This window comes from Bombus terrestris, chromosome 12 (genome assembly GCF_910591885.1).
Source record: "Bombus terrestris chromosome 12, iyBomTerr1.2, whole genome shotgun sequence".
Taxonomy (NCBI): domain Eukaryota; kingdom Metazoa; phylum Arthropoda; class Insecta; order Hymenoptera; family Apidae; genus Bombus; species Bombus terrestris.
This window is the reverse complement of record NC_063280.1, coordinates 6,275,400-6,289,898: the sequence shown is the minus strand read 5'-3', so window position 1 is coordinate 6,289,898 and position 14,499 is coordinate 6,275,400. Positions and strand designations below refer to the sequence as shown.

Below are 14,499 nucleotides of genomic sequence, written 5' to 3'. Positions count from 1 at the left end.
ATAAAGGAGGGAAAGGTAAAAGATTTTGTCGATTCGTGTCGTCCGCGTTAAAGCATTGTTTTGTAACTAATGAATGACTAAATAAATCGATACCTACGTCGAGCGATCTCTCGAAAATAATTCCTGGAAATAGTAAAACTTGGAAAGGTTTCATCGGTCTAACGAGGAACTTAACAGACAGCTAACGGAGCTGCGTACAATGGTTTCTATTGCGTAACTATTGGGAGGGAAAGTTGCGAGAGACTGGGATCGTTTGGTTCGCGTGCACTTTACGAGGTCCCTTTCCGTGACCATGTGCTCTTTAGGATCGGGTCAATATCCTCCTTTCATCTATTTAGCCACGTACAATTAAGCCCTTCGCGAATGTCCGTCGATTAACAGAGCTCGCGCGTAACGTTTGACGCTGTTAAATTAGCCCGATGTTCTTTGACCGCCATACTACTACGAACTTAAATCGATTAAGCAGCTAATTTGCTTCCGTTAGTTCTAACCATTTGCCACCCACGAGCGGTGTATCGCCTGAGAATCAGAGTCCACTAAGTGTATTGTACACGGAACTACGTATCAACAGGAATTGAAATTTAACTTCGATCGGTTGAAAAGTAGGTGAATAATGGAACAGCGCATTTACTGCATTAAAACAGAGTAGGTACATGGTATAACTATGTATCGATAAGTATGACGTACATTTAAAGGCGTGGTATCCAAGATTTACACAATATTACTCACAGCAGAGAAAATAACTTTTGGTTTACTGCAATCTAAGATATTCTTTGTTATATTAGAATATTGTGGTTTTCGTAGCTGAATGGAATATACCGCTCGATAAATCTGCAACGATGAACAAGTGTTTTTCGCGTGAATCATCGTTCCACCGAGTGACGGTCTTCGTTCGTTCCAATCAAACGATATCTACGTTGAAATCGTCAACCATAAACGTTCACCCAGCAACGGTAATAGCGCCACCGTGTACAGAACTAATGCGTATCACCCTGAATCTCGATTTTCATTAATTATGCGTAGCTGTACACAGTCCGACACGGCACTACGTATTTTCGTGGCAGCTTAACGGCCTGACCGCTTTAGAAAACGCTCAACCACGTATCACACTGTATGAAATACGCTGCACAGGACCGCACACGACCACCTCGCTATGCATATGCGTGCATAGGTGCGTGGAAACTCGTGTACGTGCTCATATACGTCGCTTGTATGCATCACTTGAACAGCGCACTCATACAAACTATATAAATGCCTTTATTATGACGCTACCGTACACAACCATCGCTCGAATAATGTATTTTAATACGACGTGTATTTAGACACGCGTGTGCAATCGTGCGCAACCCTGTCAACGTTCTTCAATTGAAGACATGTTTATTGCGTCAAAATATCGCGAAAACTTAATTAATCCGACTGAATCTGCCAACAGATCGAAGAACTTCAACCGATTAGCTGTTTTGTACTCTCACTCGCGATTAGCTAACTAAATAATTTAATAACTAACTCCGTTTTGACAAAGATACTGCGAAAGCTATATTCTCTATTCCCTCTAAATTATCCAGAAACTAACAACTTGCAACCACGGCCGACTGCAAGTACTTACGAACGGCGTTATAATACATAAGAAAAAAAATGCCATAATCCACGCGTTTTAATTACGCGCGGGACCTGTGCACCCTACCGAAGATTACAGGAAAGAAAGAGCGATCGTAGCTTGGCTGGACGTAATTTGAGGAGTTTAGACAGCGAAGGAGGGCCGAAAATAGGTACCGAAACCTGTTTCAAGGAGAACCTGTTGGTCGTCATAGGCGTATATATAGTTCTCTACTCGCACCTACGTCGAGCGAACGTGTGTTGGACATCACGCACGTCCGTACACATAAACGAGGAACGCACCTGCCACGTAACTTTTCTTCACGGGGCGTTTCACCTTCTTTCCGCCGCATCTAAATGACTTTCGGTCTGTATGACTTTGACCGTTGGATCTTTATGGCTGCTTTGACCCTTCGACGTAGGTCGTCTGTAACATAGCAGTCCCTTTGGCCCGTGAGTCCTTTGTTTAATTTGGCCGAGGGAGAACGATTCGACGAAGGAGAGAACCGTGTCAACGTCCGTTAGAGTAGGTCGTACTTGTGACGAAACGTTACGTGCCTTTACGCAAGCCATAGTTAATCCACGTACCGTTCCATCGCTTGGTGGTTATGCAAATAAATACACCGTAATAATGGAAGAATCTATGGGTATTATTACGGATATGAAATGGATGAAACGAGTTGTTTAATTTCAGTCGGAAGATATGTAAATGTTCGTAAGTAACGATAACTAGTTGTTAAGAAACGAGGCTTTTCGGTTAAGTTTCGAGAATATCGATGATCGAGATTATGATAAGTAGGGTCGTTAAATGGGCTAAGTAATGACTTAATGACTTACCGTGTTACGAATGTAATGCGTAAGTCAGGATTCTACAAACGTGTCTATAAAATGAATCATTTTACCGCGAAGTAGGCGAATCATCGGTAAGCTCGCTAAGTACTTCCTTTGCTATTTACTATCCATATTGACACTAATTCTACGATGAAGTGTCTGTCTTATTTAAATTTTGTCATTCGCTTAATCACTCGTGGATTAATGACGAAAAATGACGCTTTCATAAGTAAAAGTGTTTGTTTCGTAGAAACCTGTCATAAAGATTAGGAAATAAACGTAATATTATCGCTAAAATTTTAATACTGTGTATCGTTTTGTATTCCATTTATAAATGAAACAGAATATAAACGAGTGAAATATCTGTAGAAAGTAAAAAATCAAATAGCATTGAACATCTATGTGACAGAAACTGTATATGTTATAAGCATAAAAGAATGTGTGGTACGTAGAGTCTCTCTAGTTTCATCAGGAACGTAGCATAATTAGGTCGTCAATTTGCTCTACTCTGAACGACACCCTACGTTCTTCTGAAATAAATTTCGCTATGTAATGGGATAGTTATATGTACGGTATCAATTAAACTGATAAATTCTTTGTTATCAGGAAGCAGATTATACGTTACACTAGTGAATCATTTTTTCAGCTGCTCCGGAAAAGTTATCAGCTTATCAATAGTAATCATACTTTTAAAATGTTAGATAAGGTTGTTTTTGAATTTATTAGTACGATAATACATTCATGACCTTACTTTTGAACTACTGCAACTTCGACTAAAAATATATAGATACCAATTTTATTCGAACACGAATTCTTAAGAAACTCTACTTTTATTTACTACTTGCTGTATTCTTAATAACGCATCGTAACGTTTCTATCTCTTGTTCAATTTGTAGGCCGATTGCCTAGATAAAATCTTCTTTGACTCGGTAATTTTCGTCGAAATTATCCGGAGGATTGATGGGGTCTCTGACCGACTGTAGGTCGTGCATTAACTATGTCTACTATTGGTATGCGTGGGCTACGAAACTGGATTATCTAGAACCTGAAACGACCTGTATATATATGTATAGTCCGTATATTCGCATTGAATGTGTGGCAGTATCGTGTTCGGCGTAAAAGACAAATGCTCCGGACCTTATCCTTGGACCGATGACTCGTACTCATCGATCAACGTTGACTCACCGAATCTTTAGAATCGAGGTGCATTCTTCTGGCGAGAGGATGTGGTCGTGTTGCAGATGAATCGCGATAAAAAAACGCAGAAGGAATATTTCGCAAGCTGGCATTTGCGACTTCAAGAATTTCACATTACCAGATACTTAGCTACGATGCGAGATTTCTTAAAGATCAGCGTTTTATGCAAAAAATGTCTAACTCGAATATGAAAAGCTGGTATCGGAAAATAAAGGAAACAAGATCGATTGTATGTATGAGCCGAGATTCTACGAGATATGAATCTCATATGAGCAGCGTTGTAGGAACGGGAAACTATCTTTAGCATTTTCAATTACATCATTTGCATCGACCTTTCTTTACAGCTCAAGGTAAGCACGAGTTAAGTTCGCGTCGCATAGAGGGAAAGGCATTTCGTGTAAATGTAACCTTAAACTTTCCGTGTATACGAGGCGTATCCCTCGACGCGTTCCACGATGCCATGCACGTGGCCAAGATTGTAATTCTCCGACGATAATTTTCACCTTGACTTTCCACGCGTCAGGTAGTTAATTTTCGATCGGTTTTTGTTCTACGAGGGCTGTCGCGAGGAAGCTCTTTGTCAGGCAAGCACGTCTCTATCGTTGTCGTGGTGACCGGATGTATTAAACAAATACTTCATCTTCATCACACGAAACTTTCGTCCCGTGTTTTCTGCTCTTACCGGTAATAAAGTTTATAGAGAGTAATTATGATATAACAGTGTATTAATTAGTACACAAGTTTCTCCACCTCTTCCACTTTTCTCTCGTTTTATTAACTTTATCAACTATTTGATTTAATCTGGAGCTTCAAAACGGCAAACCTACGCGAAATTTCGGAGAAAGAGAGAAGAAAGAAAAAGTAATGCCGGAATAAAGGTATTACTGAATGAAAAATTGTTCATAATTGCTAAGTACGTTATCACAACCGTACCGATATCCTTGAATTCTATATATAAGCAAGAACTATCGCAAGAACTCAATCGGCAATAAACAGTTACTTCTATTCGAGTCGTTCTGTTACCATGTACAACAAAAGCTGGTGTTGTGCTTGATACCGGGCGTTATTCATAACCCTAGATCGATAAATACCAGACTCTCGCTGCGTTTTATACCTACTTCCAGGGAAAGTATCTGTTTCGTTTTACTTTATACTGACATCGAGAAAAATAATATAACCGCGAGAAAAGCGGACGAGGGTGGTCTATTTTGCATGGTAATCGAATTCAAACAAGATACCATCCGACCACTACAAAATTTATAAACCATCAAGGGAAAATGTCCTAACCCTGAACGTCGCAGCATCCTAACCAGGATAACAAGCTTCTTCGTAGTAACAAAAGTTTCCATTGAAAAGTTTACATCGAAATTCCCTCTGCGAATTTAGCCCGTTGTACGATACGTATCGAAAGTCGAAACCGTATAACCGGTTTCCACAGTTTCGAGATCATTGGACGTTATAATGATTCAGAGCATGGTAAACTCGTTGCGATTACGTCACGTATATTTAATGAGGACAATAAAAAATTTCAACCATGATGATTGCAAAGCGAATATTTTATACGCAGTTATCGTGTATCGATCACAGTTGAATGAGCACGAACGGATGGAAAAGTAAATAGCAACGAGCGTCAAGGTTACGAAAACTGAAAAGGAACGTCGAAGCGCTTTGTAAACCACAGCAGATACATAATAGTAATTCTAGAAAATACAGAAAGTATCTACGCTACAAACCACTAGTTACAACACCGTACCATAATTCCTGATTATACGGATACGAAAACGTCAGTTCTATAAGTAATAATAAAATCATTCAAACAGGTAAAATAACAAAATAGATATTATTATTATAAGAAGATTACGATTGTGTAATGTGGCATATCGTCAATGATAAATCTTCCATTATCGCGCTAGAATAATTCATACGGAACATTCTCCCCTTTCAGATAAGTGCTCAATAATTTCTTCGAATCTCCAATTTCCCAATCTCTTCCCTCTATTTCCAAAGAGTACAATCGTTCCGTATCTATTCTAGAAAATAATTCCGAGATATGTTATCAGTTATGAATGTGTCGAAGTTACAAGAAAGATGACTATGTTGCCCGTTTTCCAACCTTTTAAGGAGAACGTTTGGACGAGAACCCCGATAGCTTTCGACTTTCTAAGCTACGTATTTCAATAACCCGATACCGATTTCATTCACGCTTATTTTACTATTAATACGGCCGTGATCTCGGTGACCATCGGTTGACCTTAACAATGATCGTACAAATTATCGTGCCGGTCAACTAGGCCGAGCAAAGGAGCCAACGAACGCTTAGACGTTACTTTTGCAACTTTCTCAGCAATAATTCACCATTACAGACCAGCTATAATTCGTTTAATCACATCAGTACGGCGATGCAATGAAACCAAATGTCAGTCTGACACCAGTCTGTCTTGGTGACTAATCCGACCATGATTTCAACAAGGAACGGTTTCGCTCGTGATCAATAGAGGTATCGTTAACGTTACACAACATTCAACCATTGATCTATCATAATATTTTGTCGTTGGCTATACGACCTTTCTGTGAAGTTGTTTGAAACGCGATCGATTTTGTTTACTTCTTACCGTAATAACGACGTAAAATTACTACGTTTGATCGTACGATTTCGTACATTTTGTAGTACGCTCCACGTGAACACGATACTTTCTACAAGAATTATCCCCGCCTTTTGCACGCCATTTTAACACGAGATTTCAAACCGTTCGATAGATCGATTGAAAGGAATGGCGGCGAGAATCGTGCGCTGTCGTCGCAGAAAAAACCGTTACACATACGTCACTATGATATTGCCCCGATAGTTACGACGTGCAATTACAATCTCACGAAATTACGTAAAACCGAAGAGATACAGAAAGAAAGTACAGATATTGTCGCACCTTTAACAGCCGTAGAACACAACAGGCCGATGAGGCAGACCCAGACGATCGTCATCTTGAAGTGGCTCGTCAATTCCATACACATCACAAAAAAAAGCACTGTCTAACTTCCTTTGAGAAAACGAACTGTCGGTGATTTAAACGGCGCGTTCCAACCGGACGGTACACAAAACTCGGCGACAAAACTGGCGCGAGCGCCGTCAGTGTGAATCACGAGGATAAAACGAGGCAAGAACGAGAGACGTGCGACGTCAATTCGAATGTAAGTGCCCGACTCGACGTGAGTGCCAACCAGATAGCTCGGCGCGCGAAGACCGTCTGCCGCGCGCTTTGCTTTCGGCCCACTTCGTGAGACATCGGCAGAAGCCGAGATCGCCCGAACGCCTCGATCCCCCGATAGCGTCGTATGATATCGTCCACGGTGTACCTACTTTCGTATTTTCGTGCCTAACCTACGTACACACGCACTTTACCGTATACCTGTTATTATGTGTTTATTTCGTGTACACGTCCGCATCCACGATTTTCTACTTGGAGAATGGCTTTAGAAGAAGACCATGCACTGAACGTACGTTGCCCTCTCTTTCGTTTCCCAGCTTTTCAACGATTTCGATCTTGACGTTCACGCACCTAATTTAGCAACGAGTTTTGTCATTTCGGTGTAATCAGTGAATCTTTAACGTAAGTGCGTACCCATTTTTCATGACAGTCTTTTGTTAACGACATCTTTGTTGGTTGTAATTGTTTTATAATCGGTCTTGGTTAAGGCAAATTCGTTTGTTTGTCAGGTGTATACAATGTGTCTATGACTGTTATACGATTATAAGTTATATAATTTCTGTAATTTCTAAGAAAACCTTTCTCTAAGTTAAAAGATGGATAGAAATAAATAAATACGAAGAAATATTGTATAGAGTATACAATTATAACCAAGGATGCAATATTTTCGTGCCATGATAATCGATTGTATTGTAGTTCATTATTTTATGGGAATTTCCAAATTTAATTTCTATAAATTTTTTGTCTTTAGTCTTCCATTCTTTTCTTACTGTTTAAATACAATAAAAAGAATGTTGTGAAACATATCGCGCCATGTTTTTTCTATAGCTTTGTGACAAGTATGGGCAGAGAGACCGATATATAGTATTTACTTTTGAAAGGAGAGAATAAATATTTGAATATTCGAATAGTAAGTGTAAATAAGTCTTTTGTAAGACTACTATAGCATGCTTAGGGTTATTCATAATATTCATGATAGTGTCACTCTTTCATTGACCTTTTTCATTTATTGCGCATTAACTCTTTTTATGTACAGTTAGAGGTTAGGTAGAAAAATTGAACGTACGTTTCTTTCCATACCGCATACGCGAGCGAATTAATTTAATCGTCTAATTCCTTTAGATCGTACGATAGGTTTTGTGAAAGTTTCACAACAAACTAGGCTCGGTACGCTAAATTATAAAATTATGCTATATGTTCGTATTCAAAATTGTAAAAAGGAAATTGGAACTGTATCTATTCGCAGTTATTAACAAATTTTTACTTTGGTAAAAGCTTCATGTTCAAGAATTATTAGCCATGGTTAAAATAAAAACTTAAGACCTCGTTTCACGGTCTAGAGGTTACACATCGAGGAAGAAATTATTAGTTAAGACATGAAGAAAAGAAGTTAAAGATATGTCGGAACAGGCACGGCCTCGTACATACACAGTGTAATATTAGTTTAGAGAACATAGTTTTCTAATTACCGACATCTTTTTCGATAAAAACTTTACGCCTGTAAAACATCAAATTATGAAGTATACGAAACGAATACTTCACAAATGTGTTTATAATCCACAGGAATATGTAGCAGGTGTCATGAAGAAATTATCGCGACGTAAAAGAAAAGAAAAGAAAATTAAAACCTGTGTCAAGATAGGAAGGGTCGTACACAGGTACATAGAACGATATTGTGAAACGAGCGACATGGTTAGAGCAGATGTAGCCACGAAGCGTGCATGCAAGTGTATCGTCATGTGCATTATGACAGTGTTTTCCTATCGATGTTTACTCGACGATAACGTTGCTGGGTCTTACAAATGCGATTCTATATGATGGTGTACGTGACCGATATGTCGAAGGCGTGCCGTCTGGGACCACAGAAGCTGCAACAGCATATACCAAGGAGACGCACTAAGAACCGTAGTTCCGGAATTTATCAGGTAAGATAGTACCCACTTCCAGCGTGCTCGATACATGTTATGTGGATGAAAATACAGGCCCTGGGGAATGTACGCGTATACTCTTAACTGGTGCACTTAAAAGTTTTACGTTCTTTTTACAATGAGTCTTAGCACGAAATGTAAATTCATTTCCTTTCCCTTAAAGTCCAACTTGAGAGAGATAGCAATTTAAAGTTCCGCAGCACGTACACGGGAACATCAAGAAATTTTTCGTCGAAATCTCATTTTGAATTTCATTACTTTTATCCATTTTGAAATGTACATAATTCCTTCGGAGAAATTGTTACGATTAACATCTTGTCATTAAAAGACCAATAACAATCGATGGTAGTTCGGTTAGGTGAACTGGCAAACCGTTACAGACCGTTACACAAACTTTTTACGTTTGTTTCTCTTTAGGAACGTAGAATTAGGTTTATCGTACGGTTGAGTTATAACGAACGGTGATCATGCTAACGTTAACGTTATCGTTAAAGTAGTTATGGATAGCAAGATCTTTAAAGTAAAGTTCTAGTTTGCGGTCAAGCAATCTCCATACCAGACCACCGTTTCTGTATCACGATAGAGGGACACTTCTATGGATTCAGCTAATCGAGTTGGCAACTATTGTGTAGGCACACACGTACACATAATCATGTTACCGGCAGGCAGTCGAACCCGTTGCCGTCGTCCAAAACGACCATACGAGTACTAACGTGTAATAACACTTTTATTGCATGCACATGCTATAATATAAGTACAGTGTACCTGAGAGCCACGTACATATGATAAACACACCGCATTCATTATTTAACTAATAAATAGAGAAATTTTTGTCCTTGTGATAAAATTTATAATTTCGAAAGAAAGTGCCTGATATTAGTAAAATTCTTATTTATTACAATGTATGTATGTTAAAGCTGAATCGTGAAATAAATGTTGATGCAAAAGACGCCTAACTAGACAGAATTATACCGGTACACTGATGTCCTTCGTGATGAATACGGTGAACCAAAATCTGGACTCACTAATTTTCTCTTTGATTAATCACCGGTAACTACCGCCGCTGAAATATGGGCTAAGAAACGAGCATGGACTCTCGTATAGCTATGATATCTATCGACTACTCAAATATGTATCAAAGGGTTCTACATCATCGCTTGTTCACGAAAAAATAACCGACACCACTAATTTTTCGATGATATACCGTTCAATGTTCTTTCTATTACTACTAAACTCGTCATTACCATAATCAACTTTACTCATTTAATCAATTGGAATTCGTATGGCCTAGCTATTACTTTGATTGACAGTGGAATCCTTCCAATTTAAAGCAAACAATCGTAGACTCATATCTATGATATATATATTATATATGATGCTTGCTTTTCATATAAATACATTATACATAATTACAATACGTTTATGATAATATAATGGACATGTTATACCATATCTATGTACATTAATTTCTAGTTAATTACACCGTGATTAGAAGACCGTGATTAGAATTAATTGCGATCTCAATGGCTGCATTATAAAATGTAAACTGCGTGGGATAAAACGCGTGAAATAAATTAACGCCGGTTGTTCGTTGGCCGATCGAATTTGGTTGTAGCGTCCGTAACTTTTTTTAACCGTGCATATTTTTCACGAAGCGCGTGTATCGACTTCAGTTACATGGACCATCGTGAAGTTACTCTCACGATGGAAACCGTAAAAGCTTAAAAATTATGTGTTGTGGGGCGCTGACAATTTTATTAGCGCATTTTAAAAGCTGCGTACATACTCGCGTATCTATCTATCTGTATATACAATGTATACACTTTGCCACCTATATATCGGTCTTAAAAAGTTATTGAGGTGAGGATTACGGGTGTAAAAAAGTTTACGATAAATACTTTATTCTTTGATGAAGACTTTTTTCATACAAGCATACACAGTTTACAAAATACTTGATCTTCCACCAACGAAGTTAGATTTTTATAGGACGTGTAAGCCCTCCCGAAAAACGTCTTATGCCCTTTAAGTTAGTTTAGCGAACATTGAAGAGCATAAAGCCACGGCTCTTAACATGTAACAGGTATGTTACCCGAGAAGTTAATTCCAATGCGAATATGTACACGGCGATGCTATTAAGAATATTAGCATTTATCATCATGGTAGGAACATTACGCAAAAATAGGTTAACTGTTTCCAGGCTGTTCTGGTTGTTCTGTAACTGGATTATTGTTGTGCTCTTTACACGCTAGACAATTTCGGAATCATAGTTAGTACCGTTTCCGCGGCTTTGTTCATTTCAAGAAATTAATCAGAATTGTTATAACTCTAAAATTAGTATCGTGAAAAGTTATTTGTCTCTGCTTTGAAATATCATTAACAGGATTCATAAAAAATGTGTCACAATTAAAAAACAATTTACTAAGTTTCCTCTTAAACCATCCGTGCGAGCAAAAACAAATAGAGATACAATTACACCGTGTAAAAATTCGTATAGAAAAAAATTAGTAGATGCAGGTTTTAACACGTATCGGTTACATCAGTAACGGGCAAATAATGGCGAAACGTGGATCGATAAAAATCGGGCTATTTCGTCGTCAAATGCCCGGGTATCGCTGGCTTAAACTCGAACTACAACACTTCTGTCATGATTTAATTTAAACCAAATTAAATATCGGATACACATGAATTACAAACGTACAATTAATGTGCATTCGTTTCAAATGTTCGTTCGGACGTTTTAATCTCGTTTCCATGTTCATTTAATTCTCTGTTCACTGAATTTATACCTTAGTAATGACAATGTTTTTGAAGTTCCAGCTACGAGACGGACATATAGATCATTGATTGATGTATATATCAAGACAGATCATTCGTAATTAATAATGTTTCTGTTTCAAGCATTGACTATCATCCGGCTTCCAATAAACATTGGTTCCATCTTGTTTAAACAACATCAAATTATTACGTCTTACGAGTAAGGCTAATAATTTTCGTTTTGCAATCATATGGACATTCTAGGTATACATGAACAGGCGTTTAATATTGCTACAAATATTTCCCTAGTGTATACATAAATCGTGGATTGCTGCCCTCTGAGTTAGTAACGCCGGATGTAGATATTAAAATATCCCGCATACCTATCGTGCAGGTATATATAATATATTACTTCGAACTCAGGGTCGCAGTTTCCTACGAATTGAACGTCCTGGTATTCGTCGGGAAATTGGATATACATACATACATAAAAGGAAAGAAAGCAACATAATTCAAGAACTTCGACTCCGTGACCACCGCGTTGTAATGTTTTTTTCATTTGCAACTGGACTAGATTTTTCTTCTCTGCATATCTTTCCTTTTTTTTTTTTTCATCGGAATTCAAGCAGTTTGGTTTTACAGATTTTACGTAAAATCGTTCGTTCTGGCCTATCGGAATTGGAAAACATAATTAGATTGCATGTCGGTACTAAATTAAACCTATAAATCATGGAAGGATCGATCCACCCACTCGCGTATAATCTCCAGTGATTAAGAACCAGCTATACGTAGCTATTACTAGGGGATTCTCGCGTTCGCTCTGCATAATTTTGAGCTGTTTATTGTCTTTAAACCAACGTAACGATCAAATAAACCATGACAAATCTTTCGACATTATGTTCGACAATGTTTCCGACTTCACGATACTAGTATAGAGAATTTAACAGGAATTTATTTAATCAATATAAAATTCAATAAATCGTAATTCGCAAAACGACAGGCAGGATAAGTTAAGAAAATACGAGCGAATGAAATTACATCGGGACAGCAGGACATGTTTTATCTGGTGACGAATACGTTTATCCCTTGGAGCTCACAAACCCGTTAATTATTTCTAACAAGTTAGCCAGTCGCATAGTTGATTGACGCAACCACAGACACTGAATTAGAGTTCTCGGTATACGTTGACCACCGTGCGGAAATTGAATTTCGATGACAAGCGCAAAATATTAATGGGCAATACGCGGCTGTGTCGTTACGTAATATCTGACTACTTCGACGTGGTTCCCTGTAGTGCTAGAAATTGGGCGCAATTGTGGAATAATTGTGCATAATGACGTCGCGAAAATATTAACGATTCAGTGGATACGGCCGCGCGTTTGCACGTCGTCGAAGCACATGAAACTGGTTGGTAGAGCGAAATCCATGAATGTCAGCAACAGGATATGCGTTTTGCAAATCATAGATAGCGGGCACTTATGTATGATAGAATTGGACTGGTAATCAATGATTGTTAATGTTCAGTTGGACAACCGGTCTGATTAAGTACCTATCCTTTGTTTAGTATTGTAGCATAGTAAAAGTAATGTAAATTAATTTATATTTTAAACCGCTTGGCTATGTCACTCAATGTGAATGAAAGTTTTTACATTTGATATTCGAATGGTATTTCTGAACGAGTGTCTATCAATCGAATCTCAATTTGTTGAAATCGAGCTGCGAGACGTACAAAAACGTAGGAATGTCCGCGAACTTTACGCGACAAAAGGGAACATTAACTGCGGAACATTAACTGCACTCACTTTAAAAGGATACTAGTCCAGAGTCGAACGATCGATCCACTCCTGTATCGCATGGGCATAATCGCATTTGCATGCTGTACTTTGATACAGCGCGCCCGTAAAATCCTCTTTCGAATGTTCAATGAATAGTGCAATTACACCGCGCGCCGCGATCTCATTCCTCAAATGCGTACAAAATTGTTAGTTTTCACTTGTATGGATAAATTTCGAGGACGTTGCTGAAATTCCAAATTGCAATTCGCGACACGCGTTCTCGGTTGCCAAAATCGATGGTGAAATTTACGTAACCGATAAATTCTGCTTTTTTTTCTTCTCCTCTTGAATTTCCGTAGTTCGTTGAAAGTTCCGTTTACAGGGGCAATCAACGAAAAAGGAGCGAACACAGAGGTCGAGAAGCACGTACCGCGGATAAGTTTGTAACAACTTCGGGATCAAGCTCATGTCGGATAATATGACGAATGTTGCGGTTAAAACTCGAGATCGTGCATCAAGGGGATTACGCGTCGAAGAATGTCAGAAGGTTACACCGACTATTTCGTTGCGAATCGAAGTTCCATCGGAGGGTGGGATTCAATTTCACGGCAAGTGAGGGAATTTACTTGAAACGGTCGCACGAATTTGTAGGAAACGGGCTCGTCTCTAAAAAGAAAATTCACTCGTTCTAATTCCGAGAAAAAGATTAGCGAGTACCGAGTAATCAGATTACCTTAGTTTAAAACCGTGACTTCCATTTGTTCCTTCTCTTGCTGTCTCTGCTAATGACTAGGATGTAGCAATTGCTAACCGGCGTGTCGGATAGCAATCGTTTTCTTTAAAGTTAATATGGTTCGTGTGGAAATTCGTCTGTATCATCCGAGCGATATATCTCGCCGTTAAGCTCCTAAATGGTAAAACTCTCCCGTTGAATTTCCGAATTGAAATAATTTTGGAATATTACTAACTACGAAGTGGATTATGAACGGAAATGGAAGCAGTTAATGAGATTCCAAATCTCGTTGAAAATTGGTTACATTGATTGATTCGATATTGGCCGTGGTGTAAACGATAATAATAATTTTTAACATTAAATTTCCTGGGTCTTTTTAACTTTGCGCGAGAGAATATTAAATATTTATTGAATAAACTAGCCATGATCTATAAACCACGCCAGTATCAACACCCATCCGTATAATTTTGATCGATTATCCG

The 14,499-nt window shown here is 38.4% G+C and overlaps 1 protein-coding gene and 1 long non-coding RNA gene across 7 annotated transcripts in view; one reads left to right on the top strand and one right to left on the bottom strand.

The window, feature by feature from the left end:
* The window catches only part of LOC100642771 (fasciclin-3), a 344,445-nt gene extending 337,583 nt beyond the window's left edge, over window positions 1-6,862 (bottom strand). For 2 of the 6 annotated variants that reach the window (XM_048411120.1, XM_048411119.1), the window contains exon 1: window positions 6,549-6,861. In XM_048411120.1, the coding sequence (XP_048267077.1) occupies window positions 6,549-6,633 (85 nt within the window). In that variant the 5' untranslated portion in view covers window positions 6,634-6,861. Of the gene's footprint in view, window positions 1-6,548 lie in introns of all 6 variants that reach the window. The other 4 variants (XM_012315202.3, XM_048411122.1, XM_048411118.1 and 1 more) reach the window with 3 other exon arrangements.
* A 145-nt stretch (window positions 6,863-7,007) lies between these two features.
* Window positions 7,008-8,433, top strand: LOC110119744. The gene is made up of 2 exons (XR_007226006.1): window positions 7,008-7,116; window positions 8,391-8,433. It is a non-coding gene; the product is annotated as an uncharacterized LOC110119744 (long non-coding RNA).
* Window positions 8,434-14,499: the final 6,066 nt, after the last annotated feature.